Below are 22,958 nucleotides of genomic sequence, written 5' to 3' on the forward strand. Positions count from 1 at the left end.
AAGAAGGAGATTACAGTAATCAAAATAAATTTCTTTTAAGGCGGCTGGATTGTCCCTTTAAATTGAACCATAAAATGCCAGGAGGGCAGGAGAAGGGAAACATTTAATCACATTTTATTCATGATGTTGATTCAAGTTTGCAAGAACATTTAAAATGTCATTGCAAAGCCTAGGTGTTAAGAAATGACTGACCAAAAACCCCCCACTTCTGCTACTTTTATAGGAGGCAGAGTTAAGCTCTTCCTTTAATACAAACGTACATAGCTGGTAGCCTCAGAACAAAAGGGTTTAGCAATTAACTATAGTAATGATCTAAGAGTGATCAAACAAGACACATTCTCTTTTATCAGTGTCCCGGACCAATATTTTTAGCACTGACTGTTCCATTGTTGCAAGGTCAAATACTATATAAGTGCTCCCTCTTTGTATAAAACACCTCATCCATAGATTTCAAGAATTTTAAAGTACAGCTATTAATATAATCAAAATTTCTTAGAAGAGTGTTTTTACAGACACATATGCAATAAGTCAATACACGATGTAGATTGGATTTACTTCTGATATACAGGAACTGGTGTCAAGGTATTTTAGGCCCTCTTATATTAACAAAGCTACTTATTTCTGAGTATTCACAATCAATAGCAAATAGTGTGTGTCTACTTTGGTTTATTAAAATAGTTTACAGGCTTCTCTAACAGTTACAAGTTTACATTAAGGCAGTGTTGTTGCAACACAGCAACTGACTGAGTAGTCACTGAATTAGAGGAATGGGTCTAGAAAAAAAAAATCATATTTTAGAATGCTGTCATATTTCCAAGGGGTAGGCTACCTCCATTCTAGTTTACAGATAAATATCAAACTGGTTACTTAAATATATTATGTATTGTTACAGCTAATACTACCCCAAGACACAGACCATTAATGTACCGAGCATGCTTGATTTTGCCCCTGTAATAAAGCCAAACTCACCTGGCAGCACCTCCTGCTGGTTGTCCTCAGAAATTAGCTCGTCAGCCTCTGGAGAGCCCTTGGATGTCTGGTGATCCGCCTTACTGCAGGCCCCAGTCCCTCCCAGTACCCTGTGCCTCCTCCCACTGGGGTGCTGCCCCCTGGCAGTAAACCCTAACAATCCCTGAGGGTCTCCCCTCCCTGGGGAACCCCCACCCACTACCCCCACCTCGCCTCAGTCTTGGCTACTGCCAGTCATCACTTAGCCCTGCTCCGTGGGGCAGACTGCAGTGTATCAGCCACTCAACACAGGTGAGGGGGTTTGGACCTGCTGCCTCTGTCTACTCATGGGCTGCCCCTGGCAACCCCAGTACCTAAAAGGCCTTAATCTAGGCCTTGGAGCCTGGGGGTTTCCAGGCCGGAGCTCCCCTGACCTTTCCCCCTCAGCCCTGCCCCAATCTAGGTATTCCCTCAGGTCCCTGCAGCCAGGCCCTTCCCTCTCTGAACGCAGAGAGAGACTAGCTAAGCTTTAGCCTAGCAGCCCCTTTATAGGCCCAGCTGCGGCCATTTCCCCAATAAGCCTAGCTTTTCTTGCCCTCAGCCCTGGCTCTCTCCTAGGGCTGGCTTTTAAGCCCCACAGGGCAGAAGTGGGTAACCACCCTGTTACAGCCCGCTTTTTCCCCAAAAAAGCTTTGGGTAGCCCACTCTGCATGAGCTGCATAACTGGGTCCCTACTGAATAGCACCAGATGAGTGAGCATGTCATACTGCAAACAAGTATTGACTCTTGATTGATTATAGCATTAGTAGCTATTTATAAAACAAAAAACAAAAACTAGAGTGAGAAAGCAGTCACTGATTTTGCTGGCTTGTGTGCCAGAATTTCCCCAGCAATTTTAGCTACCAGTTTTACTGCAGCATTGCACCAAACAGTGATATCATCCTTCTACTAAGGTACGCTTTTCCTAAAAGGGAACAACCTAGATTTCATCTGGTTCTAAATGCTTATGTAGATTTATATAACTTGCTCTACCTAAACTGGACCATTATTTTAATGGCTTTTTGTTTCTTTTAAAGAGGAGAATGAAGACTAGATACACGTTATTTTTTAAGTAGTCTTAAAGTTGTGATGCAATAAGGTAAGTTTCCAATAGAGAAGTACAAATATATCATCATTTACCATAGAACAACTCCAAGGAAGTCAGTTTGCAACCATGGGAGTCACACATACATGTTCCCAAAGGCCACTGAATTAAATGTTTGAGAAGTGTTTTGTATTTGTCCTGTCCTAAGTAAACTACACCCTGATTTTATAGTGATGCATATATGTGAGTTTTTAAACACTGAGGCCCCAATTCAGGAAAGCATCCTTATTCATGGAAGCACTTAAGAACATGTTTAGCTTTCCTGAATCAGGACCCTAATTGACAGTGGTCAGAAAGTTCAAAGTTAAGACTAATCCTCCAATCTTAATTGCCTTTGTGATAAGAGAAGCCAGTCACAATGCAAAGAACGTCCACCTTGATTTTGTTTCCCATTCTAAAAATCTTTCCCCCCCCCCCCACCTTAGAAGGTAGATTAAAGGTAAATAAAAAGAAACAAAAGCCTTTCCGTGACTAACATGGAGTGCTGGAATTATGTCAGTGCTCACAGATAGGATCCATAATCCAATGAGGAGATTCAGTATCTCTCGTCTATTCTATACTGGTAGCCACAGAACAAGAGAGTTAGCTTAGTTAAGGTTCACTCACAATTGCTATAAGGCAAGTGTAGACATTTACCCATAGTTTAAATAAGAGCCTCAGTCCAAAGAAGAGGAAGTCCCTTAAGTTGGGGCTTGGATAAGGATTCAGTCCAAACAAGACTGAAGAGATTTGGAGAAGGAAGAGGAAGGGGGAGACAGAGGTCTATGGAACGAATCCGATCTTTCAACTTGGACTTTGTCAAAGATCACAATCAGGGGGGTTGTGCTGGAGTTTTAGGTGCTTCACCATGTCCAGGTAGCAGCAGTGGCTGGGACGCCCATTAATAGCCATAAGGTTGCAGTCACTCTTTCCCCTTTTATGGGGGACAGAGACAGTGGTTGTAATTTGGTAAGGGCCAACAGCAAATGACTATCTGACCCCAGAGCAAAGGGGAAGCAGAGAGGAAATGTGTGCAAGAGAGATGTCTCAGAGGCACAATGTCTTATAGGGGCTACTCCAGGGGTTATAAAGCTGAAGTACTATGACTTGCTTAGGATTGTGCTTAAAAAGACACAATCTAGCCCTAATCTTACGCCCCAGCTATATGACAACTGAGGGAGCAGTGAAGGAATTTATAGCCATCAGCAAGCCTTTGTAGGGTGTCAACACAGAAGAGGGTAAAACTTACATTGATACAAAATTAAGACAGACAGAACTAAAGTAATGAGTAAGCATGCTGAATAACAGGAAAGATATGAGAGACTGTGGAACAGCTTCCCAAGGGAAGTGACTGCACTATGAAATGCTCATTCATCTGTCACTGATCAAGTCTCAACTATAGATTTTACAGTATCAACAGCCACTAAAATAAAGAATGGGGACTTTCCGCTGCTTGAAACATTTGATAGGGAACTGGTAAAATATAACATTAGGATTTAACACTGACTTCCTTCCCCCCCCCACCCCGAGATAGGATTAGATGGGTAAAAAAAAAAAGTGGGTGATATTTTATGTACAGTTTACTTATTGGCTCAATACTACACAAGCTAACACTTGTTACAAATTCTGAGAGTGCTCAACATTTAAACTAATGTGCTGTTATGCTATTCCAAGTACATTAAAAATCTTAATATTCAAAGCCATAGAAGACAGCAATCTTTAAAAAGAAAGAAACTTATGCCTGGTCTATGCCTGAAGAAAAAGTTACCCATTGGACTGGTCTACACTTACATTTGCCAGCAAAGGTAGTTTTTCCAGTGCAGAACTGGTCTTATGTGATGTGCTGTGCTTGTTTTCTTTAAAAGAGCTGGAAAAGATGGCCACAAAGAGGCAAAATGTCTGCTAGGAGGAGGCAGCATTAATTCTTTATGTGAACATTCTAAGAAAAGGAGCAAAGTTGCATTTTAGTGGCCCTTTTGTCTTTTCTAGTATGTTAATAGTCTCTTTACTAACGTGTCCATTATCCTGCTCATCAAGCTTCTAACTGAGTGGAGTTAAGGACTAGAGTAGAGCCTGGTCCTTTTCCTAGCCTGAGATACTGCAGAGGGTCTTACAGGGGAGCTTCCTGGCCCTTGTGGTTGGACAAGGCCAGAAGAGGGTAAATTAGCTGGTGTCTAAGTTTTGTGCATGGGAAAGGTTGATGGTTGCCTGTCATGAAATTGCATGTTCAGCATCTGAGGAATGGGGAGTGGATAGGATCATAGCGGCTGTTAGGGATGGAACCGTTAGCCAACTGTGAAGCCAGCAGGGATTTTGAGGCACGGGTGGCCGTGGCAGCCAAACAAAGTGCTAGTGCCTCCTGGCAGCAGATGCCCAATGCGAGTATTGATCAACAGAGGGTGTCGGGTTCCAGAATAAAACAGAATTGGAGGTAGATTAATGGAAGACATCTCCTAACAAATATGGGGAAGGAGGCTGGATCTCCTAAAGTCTGGTACAGTGAGGAGACAGCTGCCTCTTCCCCATCCCCTTAGCCCTCATGTGTGGGGAAGGCAATAGAGTCTCAGGATAATTGTGTGGAGGAATGATGGTAGCCCTCCACTAGGTGGAATGGACTACAAAGAAAGGAGGACATCCAAATATTAAAGGTTGCGGATGCTCAAAGCCCTGATTCCACAAACATTTACACATATGCTTAATTATACTCATGTGTATAGTCCCATTAAAGCCCACAGCACTATCTACAAGCACTCAGAATGCCACTGCAAAGATCACTTTCCTAGCCTGTTGCTTTGGCCATGTCACCCCTCTATGTCATCAAACATCAGCTATTTGTCTTCATTCTCAAGGCCTTCACAGCTCATCTCTCACTCTCTATTGAAGTGGGAGCTTCTGCTTCCAAGCTGTCCATGATGCCAGCCTCTATTGCCCACTTACCAAACAAGCACCTTCCTTCTTTCTTCCACACTGCTCCCCATGCTTGGGGGGAGCTCCCCAGAACTATGCACAAAGCTACCTCATTACTCTCCTTCCAAACCGTCCTTTGATGTGAGGCCTACCAAAAAGTTTCACAACAGTTAGGACACTTGTGAACTGACTCTTCTGTCTCATTGTTTTCTTGTACTCCTCTGTCTCCATCCATCTGTTGGATCTTGTTCTATACTTAGATTATAAAGTCTTTGGGCCAGGGGCTGTCCTTTTGTTCTGTGTTGTATAGCGCCTAGCACAATGGGGTCCTGGTGAATGACTAGGGCTTGTAGGCACTATGGGAATACAAATAAAATAACCACAATCATGGCCATAGAGTTCAAGGTTTATTTCTTTTTTGTAATTGGACTATTACCACACAAGCTAAGGTTGAGGAATATATAACACCTGTTTTAAAGTTTTCATGCTTAATCCAATCTATTATTGTTCGTAGTTAAGATGTACAGTAACAGTTCTTAAGGCCAGGAACTGCTAGTCCGCCTTTCTCTTGGGTTTAATTAATATACTCTTATGAATCTCTAGGGTTTATATGGAAAAGCAAGATAAATTAATCATTTGCCAATTCCTGAGAGTTACATATGGAATAGATAACTTAGTCTTGCCACATCTCTATGATGAGGTAGTCTTTGCAATATGTAGTTTATGGATTCCATTTGTATCAGGAGGAATGAAAAAAACTTCATCTTTTGGAACCCAAATCCATGTATAGTAAGTCAAGATTCAGTAGCTATTTACAAGATTAGATTTGACAGCAAAAAGTAAATCTGAAAGCCATTACAGTCCTTCATCTGGAAGAGGTGAAAGGAGAAGGGAAGGTAGCAAATTATGGGGACATTAAAGATCTGCGCACCTTTCCTTAGCAAAGCCAAGTCCATTTTCCATACGATAGGTCTTACTGCCAAAGGAATTCGAGTTGAATTTTTCAAAGTAGTCCATTAGATTTTAATTAGTGGAAGAAGCATCTAAGACTCCTGAAGTGGTTTTTTGTTTTTTGTTGGTTTTTTTGGGGGTGGGGGGGTGGAAGGAGAAAAAAATTTCACCTGACTGAAATTAGGCTTCCTGCATACCAACAAAGAACACTGCTGATGCAAAGCAGCCAATTTTCATCCTATTTGTTCCTTCAGGACTACCTCCCACACAGCTCCATTATAGCCACATCCTTACCACCAAAGCGTCTCTCTCCAGAGCCTGTCAACACCTCTCATGAGTCATCCTAGGAAAACAGACAAAGTCCTCCCTCACCCTACTCCTACGGGAAGGATGCAGCATTCTCCCCAGTGGAGAGGGAAGAATGAGAAAAGAATGAACGCTGAATTTCAGAATGAACCATCTCTAGTTACAGGGTTTGCACCTAAGGGCATGTCTACATTTACAGTGCAGCAGTAGCACAGCTGTACTGGTGCAGTTGTGTTGCTGCAGGGCATGTGGTGAAGACACTCTATGCAGACAGGCAAGAGCCCTCCCATCAGCGTAAAAAACTAACACCAACCCACCTCTCACGAGTGTCAGAAGCTCGGGTCAGTGGAAGAAGCTCCCACCAACCTAGCACTGTGCACACTAGCACTTATTCCAGCTTAATTTATGTTGCTCAACGGGGTGGAATATTCACACCCCTGAGTGATGTAAGTTTTGCCAACATAAGTGGCAGTGTAGACATAGCCTCAGAAAGTCTCATCAAAAAATGTATCATCATCAAAAAAAAAGGAAGATATCCGAGTGAGAAAGATCTTATGAAGTTAGTACATATAGTGAGAGTGCATTAATCTAATCATAAACACAAAGCAACACTTGACATTTTAACAGCCTGAACAGGAATGTAAATGGGGAGCTGGCAAAGCCAAGTGATTTTCCAGCTCTTTAAACAAAAAGCAGCAGCTGCAAGCTAATTATTGCTGTTATAAACTAGCAAAGTCTGTTAGATTTAAAAAGAAAAACAGAGGTTTAAATAAAAAAAAAAAGCCCTCATTCCATTAACAGCCAGTGGGTGAATCTGTATTCTGCACTGTTTTGACTGGCTTGTAAATCTCCAAAGGATTCCATTTTGCAGTTTTATAGAAGTATGTACACACAGCACCAGATCTCCAGAACAGACCAACTCTTTTTGGGTGGAGTAGGCACATAATTTTAATTATGCACAAAGATTTACTCCTTTCAGTCCTACAAGTGGCACATAGAAATAGGAATATACACTTTAGATTTGAGCATTACACCAACACTGGGTGGAGGGGCAGGCACAGGAAGAGAAGACATTTGGTTTGTCTGCCCCAAATATTCTTTTTTTCCTTTTTCTTCTCTCCCTCCCCCCCAATAATAAACAACATATACATTATTTCACAGGTTGGCAATAACTGATCAATTACTAGACAAGCACATCAGCTGATCAGATTAATATTTGCAAGGTAATTTGATTTTAATATACCCTCTGCATCATGTTCTCTGTCCTTGATAGCTGGCTTTTGCACAGGTTTTAGCTGCCAGACAGTTACCATTTATATTAGGGACATTTGCTTCCTGGTGAAGAGCTCAATTAATTATTTAAAGGAAAGAGAAGCATGGTCCTGGAATGGATAGCAATGGCTATTTCTTTCATCGTCCTCCTGGCAGTTACACTCCCCCCAGCATAATATAAATACTGCACAGGTCTACTATTGTCCAATCTGAAACACTGAAACCAAAGTTATGGGCTTGAACCTGCAATCCCTTACTTATGAGAGCAGTGCCACCGACACTCAAGCACCTTTACATTGTCTTTCACTGTGCCTCCTACGCAGGGAGGAGCTCTGTAAAAAATTCCTCCTTCATCACTTTGTCCTCTTTCAAACCCTTCCTTAAGGCCTCTCTGCTGTGATGCCTTCAAAAACCCCTTGATAACAGCTAAGTATGGTGTGTGCCAAGATCGCTTTGTTATGCCAAATACATTGTTTATTAGGATCTTCTTTCCCTCCCCATATTAATTTTTCTCCACCTGTTCCCCTTGCATCATCATATGCTAAAATGGTTAGTTCTGTGTCACAAGAACATTTAAAAAAAAAAACACACACACACAAAAGTGTGGGGTACAGCACTTAGTACCTCATTGGGGCCTCTAGTCATTGTAGCAATACAAATAAATACCTCCTTAAATCAATGGGACTACTCACATTAGTAAGGGTTAATAGGTCAGGACCAAATTTGCAGGGTTACTCAAGGTATTTTTGTTTAAGGGTAGAATAGTACTTAAAAAAAAAATCTGGAGGACTCTTCTTTCCTTCTACCCACATAGTTACCTTTAAGTTTTGCTAAAATACATGCACACAGTTAAGGCCACGGGCTGGGCTGACAGCAGGTCTCATGTCTGGGGATTAAATTACGTTTTATCCTTTCCTCTGTAAAGCTAGTACACTCCAGAACTACAACTGGAGCTCCATTCCACTTGACTAGATGCCAGGTAGGCTGTTTCTTTATTCTACTCTAAGAACTGCTCTCTCTGTATGGAGAAAGAAGCCAAAGGCAAGCCAGCAGGTATCTTGAAGGCAGTGTACTGCACTCAAGGTGAGGGAGCCCTGGTTTAGAAGAAGACTCTGAATTTGGAGCTCCCTAGCACTAGGGAACAATGTGAATTCCACTGGTGATGGGTTTGATATCACCACTGCATTGTAGGGAGAAATAAAATGGTTCAGACAATGGGCCCTGACTGAGCTGAAGAGTAATATTAGCCTTTATCATAGAGCCTACTTTATCTCCAGTTACTTAACAGAAGTAACTCTCCACTCACATAAGGCAAGACATTTATTAGAGAGGAACAACTAGAGGTCTTTACTATGAAGTGATATAAATTCTTTAAACCCCATCAGTACTGGCCTTTAGTATCACTGAGGACATCTGCTGTTGTAACAAGTAGATAAATAAGGGTACCATTGGCTTGATCTAGTTTAGTTTAGAACCCTTCTGCAAGATTTTAACATGCAATTAGGAACTGTCAAAATAAGAGAGCTCTGAAATTTAGGAGGGCTACCATGGGGGGAGGTGACCTTTCCCTTTCTCCACTTTCAGAAAGGAATATAGAACCCATGGTCCTGAAAGGAGACAAATAGCTTCCTCTTTAAGTGCAAGTGGACAGTAATGCTTTTCAAGCTATGTTTGAGATGTACATTCTCTCCTATGAGAAAAGAAAAGCCTATATGATAATCTGAGTCACAATACTATGTACTCTTCATATTTGTGGAAAGTCTGTCATGAAGAAGCTCACAACATATTTGAAATATTAGGCATGCATTGATGCAAATATAACAGTGGTAAAGTAAAGTAAAGTAAAGTAGTGATACAGACAGGAACTTTACACCCTGCCTTTCTTAAATATTCACCTTCCACTAGCTGGTCCAAGGTGGAAATCTTCTTGGCACCATCAATGGTGTAGATTGTTCTCACGCCCTGGGGCAGATTCACGTTATCAGATAGAGTTCGGGTCAGATCAGCCAACAGGGCCTCAAAAGATCTAAACCGGTCGGGGGAGATGGCATAGACAATCCCTTTGAAATACCGGTCTCCATTGCGATAGAAACGAACTTTCTTGGCTTTTTTCTCAGAACTGAGGGTTTGTAGAGTGCGGGTTCGGTAAAAGCTGCAGTGGGCACTGTGGGTAGGGCTAGGCAGACCATTTACCCGTGACCCTCTGCCATATCGCTGTGCTTTATCACGCTCATCAAAATGTTCCAGCTCCATGTCTCTTCCAAAGGACATCTTTGACGGTAAATCTGGGATGAGAAAGAGAAAGAATTCAATGGATAAAGTATTTTTATAACTCCAATTAGAACTCGTAAGAATTCAGTGTACAAATAAAACACTATGGGAGGCTCTCCTGTAGAGTGATCAAGGTTAATCTACATTTTTTTTAAAACCATAACTGTACAGCACATGGAAAAAACTTGTTCACCAAAAAGTAGACTGTGTAACCTAGTTGCCATCTTTATACTATACCAAGAAGCAAACCATCACCACCACACAAAAAAAAGCATTTGATCAAAAATTAAGGAGACACACAATGCCTATGTGACATAATATATGGTACAAAGTTCAGCTGCTCTTCTTCTCAGTAGCTCAACTGGTTTTCGCTAGTCTTGCACCCAAGTGAAGCTTCCAATCCTATTAAAAGTGACAACCAAACTACTCATGCTCTCAGCATTGCTCATTCCAAGTCTGACCACAAAAAAGTTGCCACTTAGTGGATTATATTTACTGCCAGCCAATGTGACACAACCAATTAAGAACATTTCCAAAGAAGCAGTCATGTAGGTTAGCAACAGAAATTAGGACTATTAATACAAGTGAGTTGACTGTGATGACTTTTTCATTCATGAAAAAGTCTCGCTCCAGACAGCCATTACATCTCACCTCACCCCACGTTCTACACTAGACTGATTGGAGTTAACACCACTCCCAAACCTTTAGCACACAGTGAACAGGTGGAGGTACTCAATTACCACAGAACAGACAGACATGGTTAGCGGGAGCTCCTGAAACTAATATCATCCACTGAGCAAACTACCTTTCAGAATATACAAATAAAAGGGTAAAGCAGTAAATATCCTTAACTCAGTGCTAAGAATTTGTCATCCCTGATCATTTTTCCTGGTCAAAAATCTGTAACGCCAATTGGAATAAATCACTAACTGACTGATGACTTCAGAAACACTGAATGAATTAGCAACTGATACTAAACACCTGAGACAACCACAAATAAGGCTCCAAGATGACTGGGTTCTTGATTGAATGATTCCAACTTTTTAATATAGCACATACCTTGAAGATCTTAGCCATTTTATTTATATGTAAGGGAATGTGTAGCACTCATTTCCCTTTTTCAAGGTGTGTATATATATTTAAAAAACAAAAATCCTGAACTAATCTTGTTAAAAACATGTTACTACAACTGTTATGTCAGTTTTCATCTCTATATAAATAAATCCTTCGATTTTGTTTGGTTTGTTATTTTAAACAGACTAGTCTCATTTTGTTTTAAGAGCCACCCTAGACTTGTAGTAAAAGTTGTCTGCAGAACACAAAGCAAAGCACAGTACATTTATTTATAGCACAGATTCACAGACCTAATTTAGAAGGGTGCTCTGTCATGGATTTCCAATAAAAAGGAAAAAAACACAAGATAGAAAGCACCAGTTTCATTACCACTGATCATTAAATGACAGTTACAAAACAAATCAACAACAGAGAAATGGTTCAATATGACAGAGAGATGGACCTATACCATTTTGTTTATACCGGTATATGTTAAAGTGAATAGTGTGCCCCAGTGCCCAACTCTCAAGCATGTGAGTAGTCCCTCCCAAATTCATAGGACTATTCATATGCTTAAACTAAACATGTACCAAAACCAATGCAAGATCAGGGTCCTCGTGGAGGTTATTTATTTGAATTTGGTTAGAGCTGGACTCATTTTATTATCCAAACATGGGATCCTGGTTATATTTACATACTTTGCCTTGCATCTGCATATGAAGATTTGCTGTACTACAAAAAACACCCTTCCTCCCCACACTCACACACTATGGAAAACACCTTTCTAGACCAGTCCCTCTACCCCCACCCTGACAAAACTACATTCAAAGAACAGAAAAGTTCTCTCTGGACCACTGTCTGTCTCTCACTGTCACCCCATTATACTGAGAACGATAAAAGTTTACATTATTTAAAGGGGCACTGTCAGGTCAATATAAACCCAAGATTAACAGCCATGTTTTGATGTGTGTGGGGGGTTTAAGTTATTATTCCAATAAAAGCCATTTATTGGGATTTAAACATCCCCTTACAGAACTCATCAGTTTCACTTCCAAAGTGTGGTCTTTGTGTTGGAAGAACAAAAAAACAACCAAAAAACCCCCTCAACGTCTACTGTGGTTTCATTGTCTATACCATGTCAAATTAAAGAAAAAAACCATACACACACACCCCTTCCCTGTAAAAGAAACATCACAAAATTTTCATTTTTAGTAATCTCGAGTCTTAGTGGATAGTATGAGGAATGATCCATACTTTCACAAATGATTTTTGCCTCAAATTAAATTTAAAAGGGAAATAAGATTCTCCCTAGAACAATGTGCTCCTGCCATTCACACTCCAATGTGTTCACATCAGAAGGCCAAAACTAAGACAATGAAATTATAGACAATTAATTGGTTTGATCAAATGTTACTATGTAAAAGGCACAGGCCCCACAGTTCATACCACATGAATGTGTTAAAGGCAGATTGTGTGTGTAGGTGTGAGTGGGTGATTACATAAAACAATCACTCAGACCCAAATACACACACCAACACAATAAAGATTATTGAATAAAGTCTGAAACAGAGTGCATTTTCTAATGATTTCCTCGATTCAATCTGATGTAGGTCATAATGGTTTCAAAAAAGATGTATTCTTCTGAGGTGACACAAAACGTGTCTGAAATTCAACTAAGCCAGCTGAACCCTCTATTCATGAGCCATATTGTGCCATCAGTTTTTAAACAGGAAGCTCTGCTTAAAAAACTGATGGCATGATTTGGCCCCGTGGTAAGAGAGAAAAATACATTTTCCATAACGGTCTACACGTTTTCAACACTGCAGGTATAATTACATAATTGGCTTCTCCAGAATCAGAGAGAAAAATCGCCAGCGCTAAGCAGCAAGGTGCACTATAAATGAACAAAATGGAATTTAAAAGCAGAATATAGAGTCGGTGAATACTTACTGTCACCTCTTAAAAAGAGAGGGAGAGAGACAGAGAGAGAAAAGTAGAGCATGCCCGTCATATAACAGGTTTGCTCCACAGCGGAATCTGCCACCCAATGTCAGACCATTTCTCAAACAGAGAGAGGACCCTCCTCACAACCTCTGCCACACACCAAAAAAAAAAAAAAAGGGGGGGGGCGAAGTACGCAGCACCAGCTACAGCAAGGGAAAGCGGGGGTAACGTAGAGCTTAGCCACCATCCTACCCGAAGATTCAGCTACCCCCGAAATGAGAGCCCCAGACAAAAGGGGCAGGTGCACACACGCAGTCGGGTGGCTAGAAAGGTGCATTGCAGTGGTCCGGGACAAGCCCGGCGAGGCTCACCCCAGCACGCGCCGGAATGGAAGGGGCGAGAGGAACTGTCTTTGGCTTGGCAGATCCAAACACTTACCTATTTCGGGGGGAGAGGGGGGGAGACTGGAAGCGCCTTTGCCCCCAACCTAAGTAGGTGGGTTGGTTGTGAAGGGGGTGCCGGGTTTCCGCGGAAAGAGCTCAGCTCAACAGTCCCCCCCCCCCCCACCACCACCCTGCTTTGATGGCAAGCGCGGCCGCGAGGAGCGGCTTGGACGCCTTTTGTTATGTGTCTTCTGGCCCCCCCGGCTGGCCGGTGCTGCGGGTGAGGCTGGGCTGCAGCTGCCTCGCCTTTCTTCTCCTGTCTGCGGCTGATCGCGGCGATTTGCATTAGCCCGTCCCTCCCGGGGATGCTGCTCCTCGCACCAGCCTCTCGCCGGCTCTCCCTCCAGAGGGCGGCGCCGCCCCGGCCTCCCTCCCGGCGCCGGGGGGGGTAGGGGGGGGATAATGGGCTCAGCCGCTCCGGGCTACCTCCCCGCACCGCCTAGCCCGCCGGGCTCCTCTCCTCTGCCCACCTTGGCGCCCCGCCCTCCTGCCTAGCTGGGGCGGAGGAGAAAGGGGCGCCGCTGCTCTTGCTTAGCGCCTCTCGTGTGAATCTGAAACGGAGTGCGCGGGGGGGGGGGGGGGAGGGGCAGTCAGTCAAAACGTGAAGCGGCCCCAGCCCCGTTATTTTCCACTGCCCCACAAATCCCTGTCAGTGCCCGGCACGGGTCAGGGGCAGCTGCTGTGGCGCATGCGTCCCTGCGCTGAGCTGAAGCAGGATGCATGCCCGCGGTCTGCTGCGCGTCACCGTCTGCTGCTGGCAAGCTGTAGGCGAGCCGGCTGAGCCTGCACCCAGCCTTCAGCCCAGTCACGCCTTGGGTGTGCGCGGTGCTGGCTGGCATGTGAACTGTCAGCTCTCTCTGAGCGCACGTCTGTGCATTGTGGAAATATCCTACTCTATTGCCTGTGAAAAGGTTGCCTTCACCCTTGCCCACCCCACTTTATGTCTGAGCACAGCACAAGGCAGATCCTAGGATATTTACCTCAAGGCTCATCTACACTATGGCGGAGATTTTCAAAACTGTGTGAGAGATTTCCAAGCCAAATCTCCTTCAAGTTACTGGGAATTGGGCATGCAAATTCCCTGGGTAGCTTTGAAAAATCGCAGTCTACATATTTAACCCGGCCAGTGCAGGGTTGTCTGGCACAGTTAGGAACTGGCTGTATTGCAAAACAGTGTTTGGTTTGTAGAGTGGTCAGTGTTACAGGGCTAGCTGCACCTCTGTCCCTGTCTGGTCTCTAAGTGCACCCCTGTCAGGTGAGAGACCTCATATCTTTACCTCTCCTCAGAGTAGATGAATTGCAAAATTCCACCTAGACTGGGTCTTGTGCTGTGGTACCCAGGGTATAAGGTATTCTTGCCTAGCAGATCCAGGTAAATATGGGCATCCGCCGTTGTTCCCTGTGGGAGTCTGACCAGTAGTAAATATAGTGATCAGTCAGCCTTCTTAAACCAACATATTGTTTATCTTGCAGTAGGAGGGAGTTGCCTGCGGAGGCGGGGCTGGGAGCTGCCCGACAAAGGTAGGAGGCAGCCCCAGCTGAGTAGGGGCTGGAGAGGGTGATGACCTGGTACCTCCCCCACTTGCAGTAAGCAGACTTTGGGTGTCCAGGCAGTAGATGTGACCGGACACTGTCAGGTGCCCTTTTCGACCAGAATTTCCAGTCAAAAACTGGGCACATGGCTGCCACCCCCACCACTCTCTTGAGAGAAAGTCCCTTTTGCCCTGTTATACTCCTGTGATTCTTCTGCATTCTCAGGCTTAGACCCTTCTGGTCAAATCCAATCCTGTAGGCTCAGCTGGAGATCAAGCCAGTTGTTTTGGTATTGTCCCATAACAACTCTCAGATGTTTGCTGACATGGCTATATTGAACCATTCTTTTCCTTCCTGCCTGTTTTCCCAGACAGCTGTCTCTTGAATTAACCCCAGTGTAGTCAGTCAACAGCCCAATAACCAGGTCAACAAACATACAGTACTAATACTGTACATTGTTACAGAGCAGCTCAAAATCTGTCATAATCAGTAAAACATGATTTTCCTAACTTTTTTTATAGTTATTAGGGCGGTTGATTAATTGCAGTTAACTCACACGATTAACTCAAAAAAATTAATCCTGATTAAAAAAATTAATCGTGATTAATTGCACTGTTAATAGCATACCAATTGAAATTTATTAAATATTTTGAATGTTTTTCTACATTTTCAAATATATCGATTTCCATTATAACACAGAATACAAAGTGTGCAGTGCTCACTTTATATTTTTTATTACAAATAAAAGATATTTGAACAAATAAACAAAAGAGAGTATTTTTTCACTTCACCTCATACAAATACTGTAGTGCAATCTCTTTATCATGAAAGTGCAACTAACGTATGTAGGGGGTTTTTTTGTTACACAACTGCACTCAAAAACAAAACAATGTAAAACTTTAGAGCCTACAAGTCCATTCAGTCCTATTTCTTGTTCAGCCAATCACTAAGACAAACAAGTTTGTTTACATTTACGGGAGTTAATGCTGCCCACTTCTTAATTACAATTGTGATGGGTTTGGTCACAAAAATTCCCTCAAGACTGTCACTAGATGTGCTGGGATATCACTGAGAACAAACCCCCCTGCCAGAGAAGGCTTGCCTCCACTCCCATCTTGCTGAGCTAGACACTCCAGCTGGCTACAGCACAGACCAAGAGGTTGGGCCATGCCCCCCTGCAGTTCACAAAAACTAAGATTCCCTTAGTCCAGGGGCTTCTCAGTTAACAGGGACTTTCCCAGCACTCAGTATTCAGTCTTTCTGGAAGCCTAAACCCCAAATGAATCCATTTTACTCTGTATAAAGCTTATATAGGGTAAACTGATAAATTGTCTGCCCTCTATAACACTGAAAGAGAGATATGTACAGCTGTTTGCTCCTCCAGGTATTAATTACTTACTCTGGATTAATTAATAAATAAGAAAAAGTCATTTTATTAAATATAAAAAGTAGTATTTAAGTGGTTCCAAGTAATAACAGACAGAACAAAGTAAGTTACCAAGCAAAATAAAACAAAATACACAAGTCTAAGCCTAATACAGTAGGAAACTGAATACAGGTAAATCTCACCCTCAGAGATGTCCCAATAAGCTTCTTTCACAGACTAGTCTCTTTCCTAGTCTGGGTCCAATCCTTTTCAGACCAACATTGTGGTTTATGACCTGGGTCCAGCAATCACTCACACCCCTGTAGTTACAGTCCTTTGTCCCGGTTTCTTTCAGGCTTCTCTTTGGGGTAGAGAGGCCATCTCTTGAGCCAGCTGAAGACAAAATGGAGGGGCCTTTTATAGTCTCTCTCGTGGGTGGAAACCCTTTCATTATTCTGTGCAAAATCACAGCAACAAGATGGAGTTTGTAGCCACCTGGGCAAGTCATATATCCATGAATGATTCAGCTTTTTGCAGGCCGACATCATTGTTTACATGTTAGTTTGAATATTCCCAAGAAAGCTCAGATGTGGACTGGCGTCTCCAAAAGTCCATTGTCAGTTAAGTGTTTCTTGATTGGGCACTTACTCAGAATAGTCCTTTTGCAAGAAGCTGACCAAATGCTTCACAGATGCTACTTAGAATCAAATACATTGAGATACAAGGACATAGCCAATATTCATAATTTCAAATACAAAATGATACATACAGAGAGCATAATCATAACTCGCAAATGGTAACCTTTCCATAGACACCTTACTTGACCTCCTTTGTACAAGATTTGGTGCAAGTATAGGACCTTGGTTTCAACAATGATCGAAACAGTCACAGTTTATGTCAATAACCTCACAACAGTGTCACCTGAAAGTAAGAACAGGTGTTTGCATGGTACTGTTGTAGCTGTCATCGCAAGATATTTATGTGCCAGAGGCGCTAAAGATTCATATGCCTCTTCATGCTTCAGCCACCATTCCAGAGGACATGCTTCCATGCCGATGACGCTTGTTAAAAAAATGTGTTAATTAAATTTGTGACTGAAGGCCTTGTGGGAGAATTGTATGTCTCCTGCTCTGTTTTACCACGTTCTGCCATATATTTCATATTATAGCAGTCTCGGATGATGACCCAGCACATGTTCATTTTAAGAATGCTTTCACTGCAAATTTGACAAAATGCAAAGAAGATACCAATGTGAAATTTCTAAAGATAGCTACAGCACTTGACCCAAGATTTAAGAATGTGAAGTGCCTTCCAAAATCTGACAGGGATGAGGTGTAGAGCATGCTTTCAGAAGTCTTAAAAGAGCAGCACTGATGTGGAAACAGAATCTGAATCAGTCCCCGCCCCCAAATATCAACCTACTGCTGGTACTTTCTGACTCAGATGATGAAAATGAACTTGCATTGGTCCGCACTGCTTTGGATTGTTATCGAGCAGAACCTGTCATCAGCATGGACTCATGTTCTCTGGAATGGTGGTTGAAGCATCAAGAGATATATGAATCTTTAGCACATCTGGCACATAAATATTTTGCAACGCCACCTACAATAATGCAATGCAAACACCTGTTCTCACTTTCAGGTGACGTAAACAAGAAGCAGGCAGAATTATCTTCTGCAAATGTAAACAAATTTGTTCCTCTGAGCGATTGTCTGAACAAGAAGTTTTATGCTGTTTTATTTTTGAATGCAGGTTTTTTTTTACATAATGCTACATTTGTAAGTTCAGCTTTCATGATAAAGAGATTGCACTACAGTACTTGTATTATGAATTGAAAAATACTATTTCTTTTGTTTTTTACAGTGCAAATATTCTTAGTAAAAATAAATATAAAGTGAGCAGTGTACACTTTGTATTCTGTGTTGTAATTGAAATCAATATATTTGAAAACGTAGAAAACATCCCAAAATATTTAAATAAATAGTATTCTATGATTGTTTAAAAGCATAATTAATCGCACGATTAATCACGATTAATTTTTTTAATCATTTGACAGCCCTAATAGTTATACTAGGGCATGACCTGTAAGCATTCTGCCACATCCACTTTACAAAAGAAATTAGAACACAAATGTCCCTAATTAGCCAAACAAGCTTGACTTGGCAGTTAAACTTGTTGTGTACATACATGATCATAAAGCAGTCCCTTCCTGGGGCACCATCCTGCAGCAGGCCACAGCACAACATGCACATCTCCCCCAGTTTCCCTTTTATATGACACATGCAAAAGAATATTGTCTTTTGCAGTGGCAAATTCAAAGCCTTTTATTCACATAAATGCTACGGTCCATGTCTTTCTCACTGTAAAAACAGTTCTCAAAACCCCGAAGTAAAGAGAGGTTACAATGCAGCAGCTCTTCTGTCCCATTCAAAGGTCCCTGTTTCCAGATAACCCACCTGAGAGTCATTAACCACTTAGAGTTAGTTCCTTTAGCCCACATTCTAGGGTCCCACTCTCCAGGCCTTGTACCTGAGGGTACCAAAACCCACTTCTCTCTCCTGTGAATCTTCTCCTGTAGCCCCAAGTAAGGTGTCCTGTGACAGAATTCCCCACACCATGTGTGACGGGTTGGATCACAGAAACCCCCTTGGGAACTGCCAACTGATGTGCCAAGACTACTTCTGCCCCTGCTTTCCCTGCCAGCTCGGGACTCCAGCACCGTGTCTTGTTGAGCCAGACATGCCAGTCTGCTCCAACACAGACCCAGGGTCTGAACCATGTGCCCCATGGCTGCAGACTTAACTGAAAGCCACTTAAGAAGTGTTCCTATCTTTAACACTCAGATGCCCAACTCCCAATGCGGTCCAAACCCAAAATAAATCTGTTTTACCCTGAATAAAGCTTATACAGGGTAAACTCATAATTTGTTCGCCCTCTATAACACTGATAGAGAGATATGCACAGTCCCCCCCGCCCAGGTATTAATACATACTCTTGGTTAATTAATAAGTAAAAAGTGATTTTATTAAACACAGAAAGTAGGATTTAAGTGGTTCCAAGTAGTAACAGACAGAACAAAGTGAATTACCAAGCAAAATAAAATAAAACACGCACGTCTAAGTCTAGTACAGTAATAAAACCGAATACAGATAAAATCTTCACCCAGTATGCTTCCTTTTACAGACTAGTCTCCTTCTAGTCTGGGTCCAGCAATCACTCACACCCCCTGTAGTTATTATCCTTTGTTCCAGTTTCTTTCAGGTATCCTTGGGGATTGAGAGGCTCTCTCTTTAGCCAGCTGAAGACAAAATGGAGGGGTCTCCCACTGGCTTAAATAGACTTTCTCTTGCGGGTGGAAACCCCCTCCTCTTTCCTATGCAAAGTCCAGCTCCAAGACAGAGTTTTGGAGTCACATGGGCTAGTCTCATGTCCATGCATGACTCAGAACTACAGGTAGCAGCCATGGTTCACATGCTACCTTGAACGTCCTCAAGTAGACTTCTTATGTGAATTGGGGCATTCCAAGATCCATTGTTCCTTAAGTGCTTCTTGATTGGGCATTTAACTTTGCAAATTCCTTTCTAATGAAGCTGACCAAATGCCTTACAAAGCTTACTGAGAAATCAAGCAAGTATACAGCCAATATTCATAACTTCAAGTACAAAAACGATACATGCATACAAATAGGCTAAATGTATTCAGTAGATCATAACCTTTACAGAGATATGTTACATGGCATATATAGCATAAAACATACTCCAGTTATGTCATATATACATTCATAAGCATATTTCCATAAAGTCTTGTGAGGGGCACCGTCATACCATGTTCCACTCAGCCAGGTCTCCCTGCCTGTGAGTCCTACCCCTATTCCTGGGAGCCACCCTTCAGTATCATCCCACTTGGTTTGGGCTTAGTGGCTCCTAATCAGGCTTCTTTCCCTTATTCCTTGAGGCCGCTGCACAAGCACCTGTGCAAGTCAGCAGGGGAACGCACTGGCCAGTCCTCACCATCAACCTTTTCTCTTCCCAATGACTCTCTGAAACAGCTCCCTTGTGCTACTGCTTCACCCTTGGTCTCTCCTTTCTGCCTTGGGCAACTCTCACCTTTCCTTCTCTGTGTCTCTCAGTCAGCTCTCTGAGTCACCATGTCTTTCACCCCTCTAGGGCCCGGGTACCCTCTTAAGTCCAACCGGAGTGAGCTAATGAGTCACAGGTGCACTGCCCCTGCTCTCTCTTAAAGGACTATTGCTATCCTGTGACAGAGTCATAATTAAAGTTGTGTGAGAAACTGAGAAAAAATCATAATATAAAGCTGAAACCTCTTCTTACTTGCATGTTACAATATCAACAAGAGTTATGTAGCATCAAATTTCAGATTTGGTCTCTGACCCTTCCAAAGCCTAAGCAACTGTCCATGGTGTTATGGATGGAATTTCAATTGGTTTTTATTTCCTTTGCTTGATAAAGGCTACTTATCCTCTAGTTTTTCTGCTTTAATAAAAGAGATCCGACTGAGTTAATGTTTAATTATATCCATGCAGATGGCTTATTATATAAGAGAGAATTACTTTGCCCACTTTAAAAATACTGTATGATGCAGACAACATATGCATCCATCATTTTAAGATGGCAAGGAACTTAATGTGATGTAAGTTACTATTATTTCTTGCATACCTACATAATATTTATTTTCAATATCCAAACCGTGTGTTAGTTTGATGGTTCAGTAATTGTTCCTTTAACATAATATGTTGAACTTCTTTTTCTCTATCCTCATTCTTTAAGACATCATGGTTCTCCTCTCCTGTTTTGCATAAAATAGTCTTCCCTTTGCTGCTGGTGGAATAGAAAACAATATGCAATTTTATAACTGATCTTTGTTTTAAAAAAAAATTCTTTATTCAGAGCCACTTAAAAACCATAGCAGTTTGTGTTTTTATTCTGCTATTTCAAACATCCTCATTCTATTACAACCATTGTCTCTAGTTCTGCATTTTAGATTTGAGGGTTACATAAGCTTGTGCAAAACAGAAGCCGACAGACAGCAGCCATTGAGCTCGGTCCAATACAAGATAATACTTCACCCAGCTTGTCTCTCTGATTGAAGAACTATGTCATTCTGACCTCATGTCAGTTAAGATGCAAATACTGTTATTTGATCATAGTTCCAGAAATGAAACGAGCAGGAAAAAACCCTCTGAAAGTTTAATAAAATATCAGTCAGGAGTTGTTGAAATTAGCATTCTCTAGCTCAGTGAAGAAACCAGGTTTCATTCTTGGACCCCATCTCTCTCTCTCTCTCTTTTAAGAGCAGCAAAGGAAAATGCTGTAGAATACATATGCTCATCACTTAGTACCTGCATGTTTTATAATCACATCACCAAGTTGTAAAAATGAGAAAATCACTTAATTTTAAAAATTAAATGTAATAATTTAAAATTCTTAAATATTCAGTACATTCAACCTACTGTGTGCATGACACTACTCGGAGGGTTAGGGAAGAGACCTGGGCCATGATGTATTTAGTATACTGATGATACCCAATTCTATATGTCCTTCACATCAGATCAAGCTAGTGCAAGAGAACAAATAACCCCATGTCTGTGCATGATGAGGGCTTACATGAGGACTAAGTGCTCAGTCCAGATAAGGCTGATATGATAGTTTGGGGAAAGAACAGGCCCAAGTGTTATTGACCCCAGCTGTGGAAAGGAGATAGCCTCAGTGTAGAGTGCATTACAGTAGGCTAAACTAGAGATGCAGACTGCAGAGCAGGATCCTGCTTGTCCAGGGGTATAGACTTCAAGGAAGAAAAGAGCATTGTAGTTGTGTAATAAGTAGCATTTTCGGTTTCTTCCAAAGCATCCAATATACTATTATGCTGGATCATATATGGTCTGGAAAGAATAGCCATTAGAATTGTCATATGACACTGGTAAAGAATCACAAAGTCACTTTATCTTGACACAAAACAAGAAATTTATTAGAATGTGGGAAATTATTATATCCTTAAAGCTGCACTCTTTTGCTACACTGCATATATTCTGTCTACAACATTTCCTGGGCCCCTCCTGCTTGGCTTCCTTCTACAATTTTAAAGAAACAGTGTATATATCCTCACAAGCTGAACATCTTCAAAGAAGTTGATGACTTGCTGCCTAAATGGTTGCACTGCCGTGAGGTAACATAACACTTAAAATGTATCAAAGAAAGTGTGCACAATTACAGCCAAGTTCATGATGTTTGTAGACTAAAAAAAAGTTGTTCATTAATTAGCTCAAAGAAACCATAGACGCTACTGTGAAGTTATCCTATTGCACAGTAAGGTATCAAATCACCAAGTATATCTGCACTTTAAGTTTTAGTAATATATCAATGTGTATTATCTAACGTATTTTGACATTTTAAAGTAAACAGGACATAAATGCGTGTTCCTAGCCCTGTTTAAACAAACATTTCTGACCAGGAAAAAATATTCATGTCTTGGTTGTACTAGAATTTACAATCATGTCAGTTAACATGTTTTAAAAACGCGGCTGGAAATGCAAGTGTAGACCTACCCAAAGAGCACAGCATGGTTTCCTGTTTTCAGAGAATTACAAGTAACCTCCCTGTAGCAAAGTTGCTGCCCACAACATAGTCCCTTGTAACATTGCAGCAGTTGTGCTTCAGTTCCATCTACCGTCCTACTCCACCCATAGCACTGTCCTGGCCCTCCAGTCAGATCACTTCACAGAGCCCTGCCCCTTCCAAGATCACTGAGTCCTTCCTACCCAAAGTGCTACAGAAACACACACAAAGCCAAACCTTCAGCTCCCACTGGGCTCAGCCAGCAGCCA

At 41.9% G+C, this 22,958-nt stretch overlaps 1 protein-coding gene across 4 annotated transcripts in view; it reads right to left on the reverse strand.

Annotated features, from left to right (window-relative positions):
- Positions 1-13,652, reverse strand: part of DCLK1 (doublecortin like kinase 1) — a 333,830-nt gene extending 320,178 nt beyond the window's left edge. The window contains exons 1-2 of one of the 4 annotated variants that reach the window (XM_084631441.1): positions 13,214-13,652; positions 9,403-9,792 (exon numbers count right to left, since the gene is read on the reverse strand). In XM_084631441.1, coding sequence (XP_084487567.1) covers positions 9,403-9,778 — 376 coding nt within the window. In that variant the 5' untranslated portion in view covers positions 9,779-9,792; positions 13,214-13,652. Of the gene's footprint in view, positions 1-9,402; positions 9,793-12,781; positions 12,859-13,213 lie in introns of those variants that run through there. The other 3 variants (XM_084631440.1, XM_084631439.1, XM_084631443.1) reach the window with 3 other exon arrangements.
- Between the last annotated feature and the right edge of the window lie 9,306 nt (positions 13,653-22,958).

The sequence above is a fragment of the Lepidochelys olivacea genome, assembly GCF_965140295.1.
Source record: "Lepidochelys olivacea isolate rLepOli2 genome assembly, chromosome: 1".
Taxonomy (NCBI): Eukaryota; Metazoa; Chordata; order Testudines; family Cheloniidae; genus Lepidochelys; species Lepidochelys olivacea.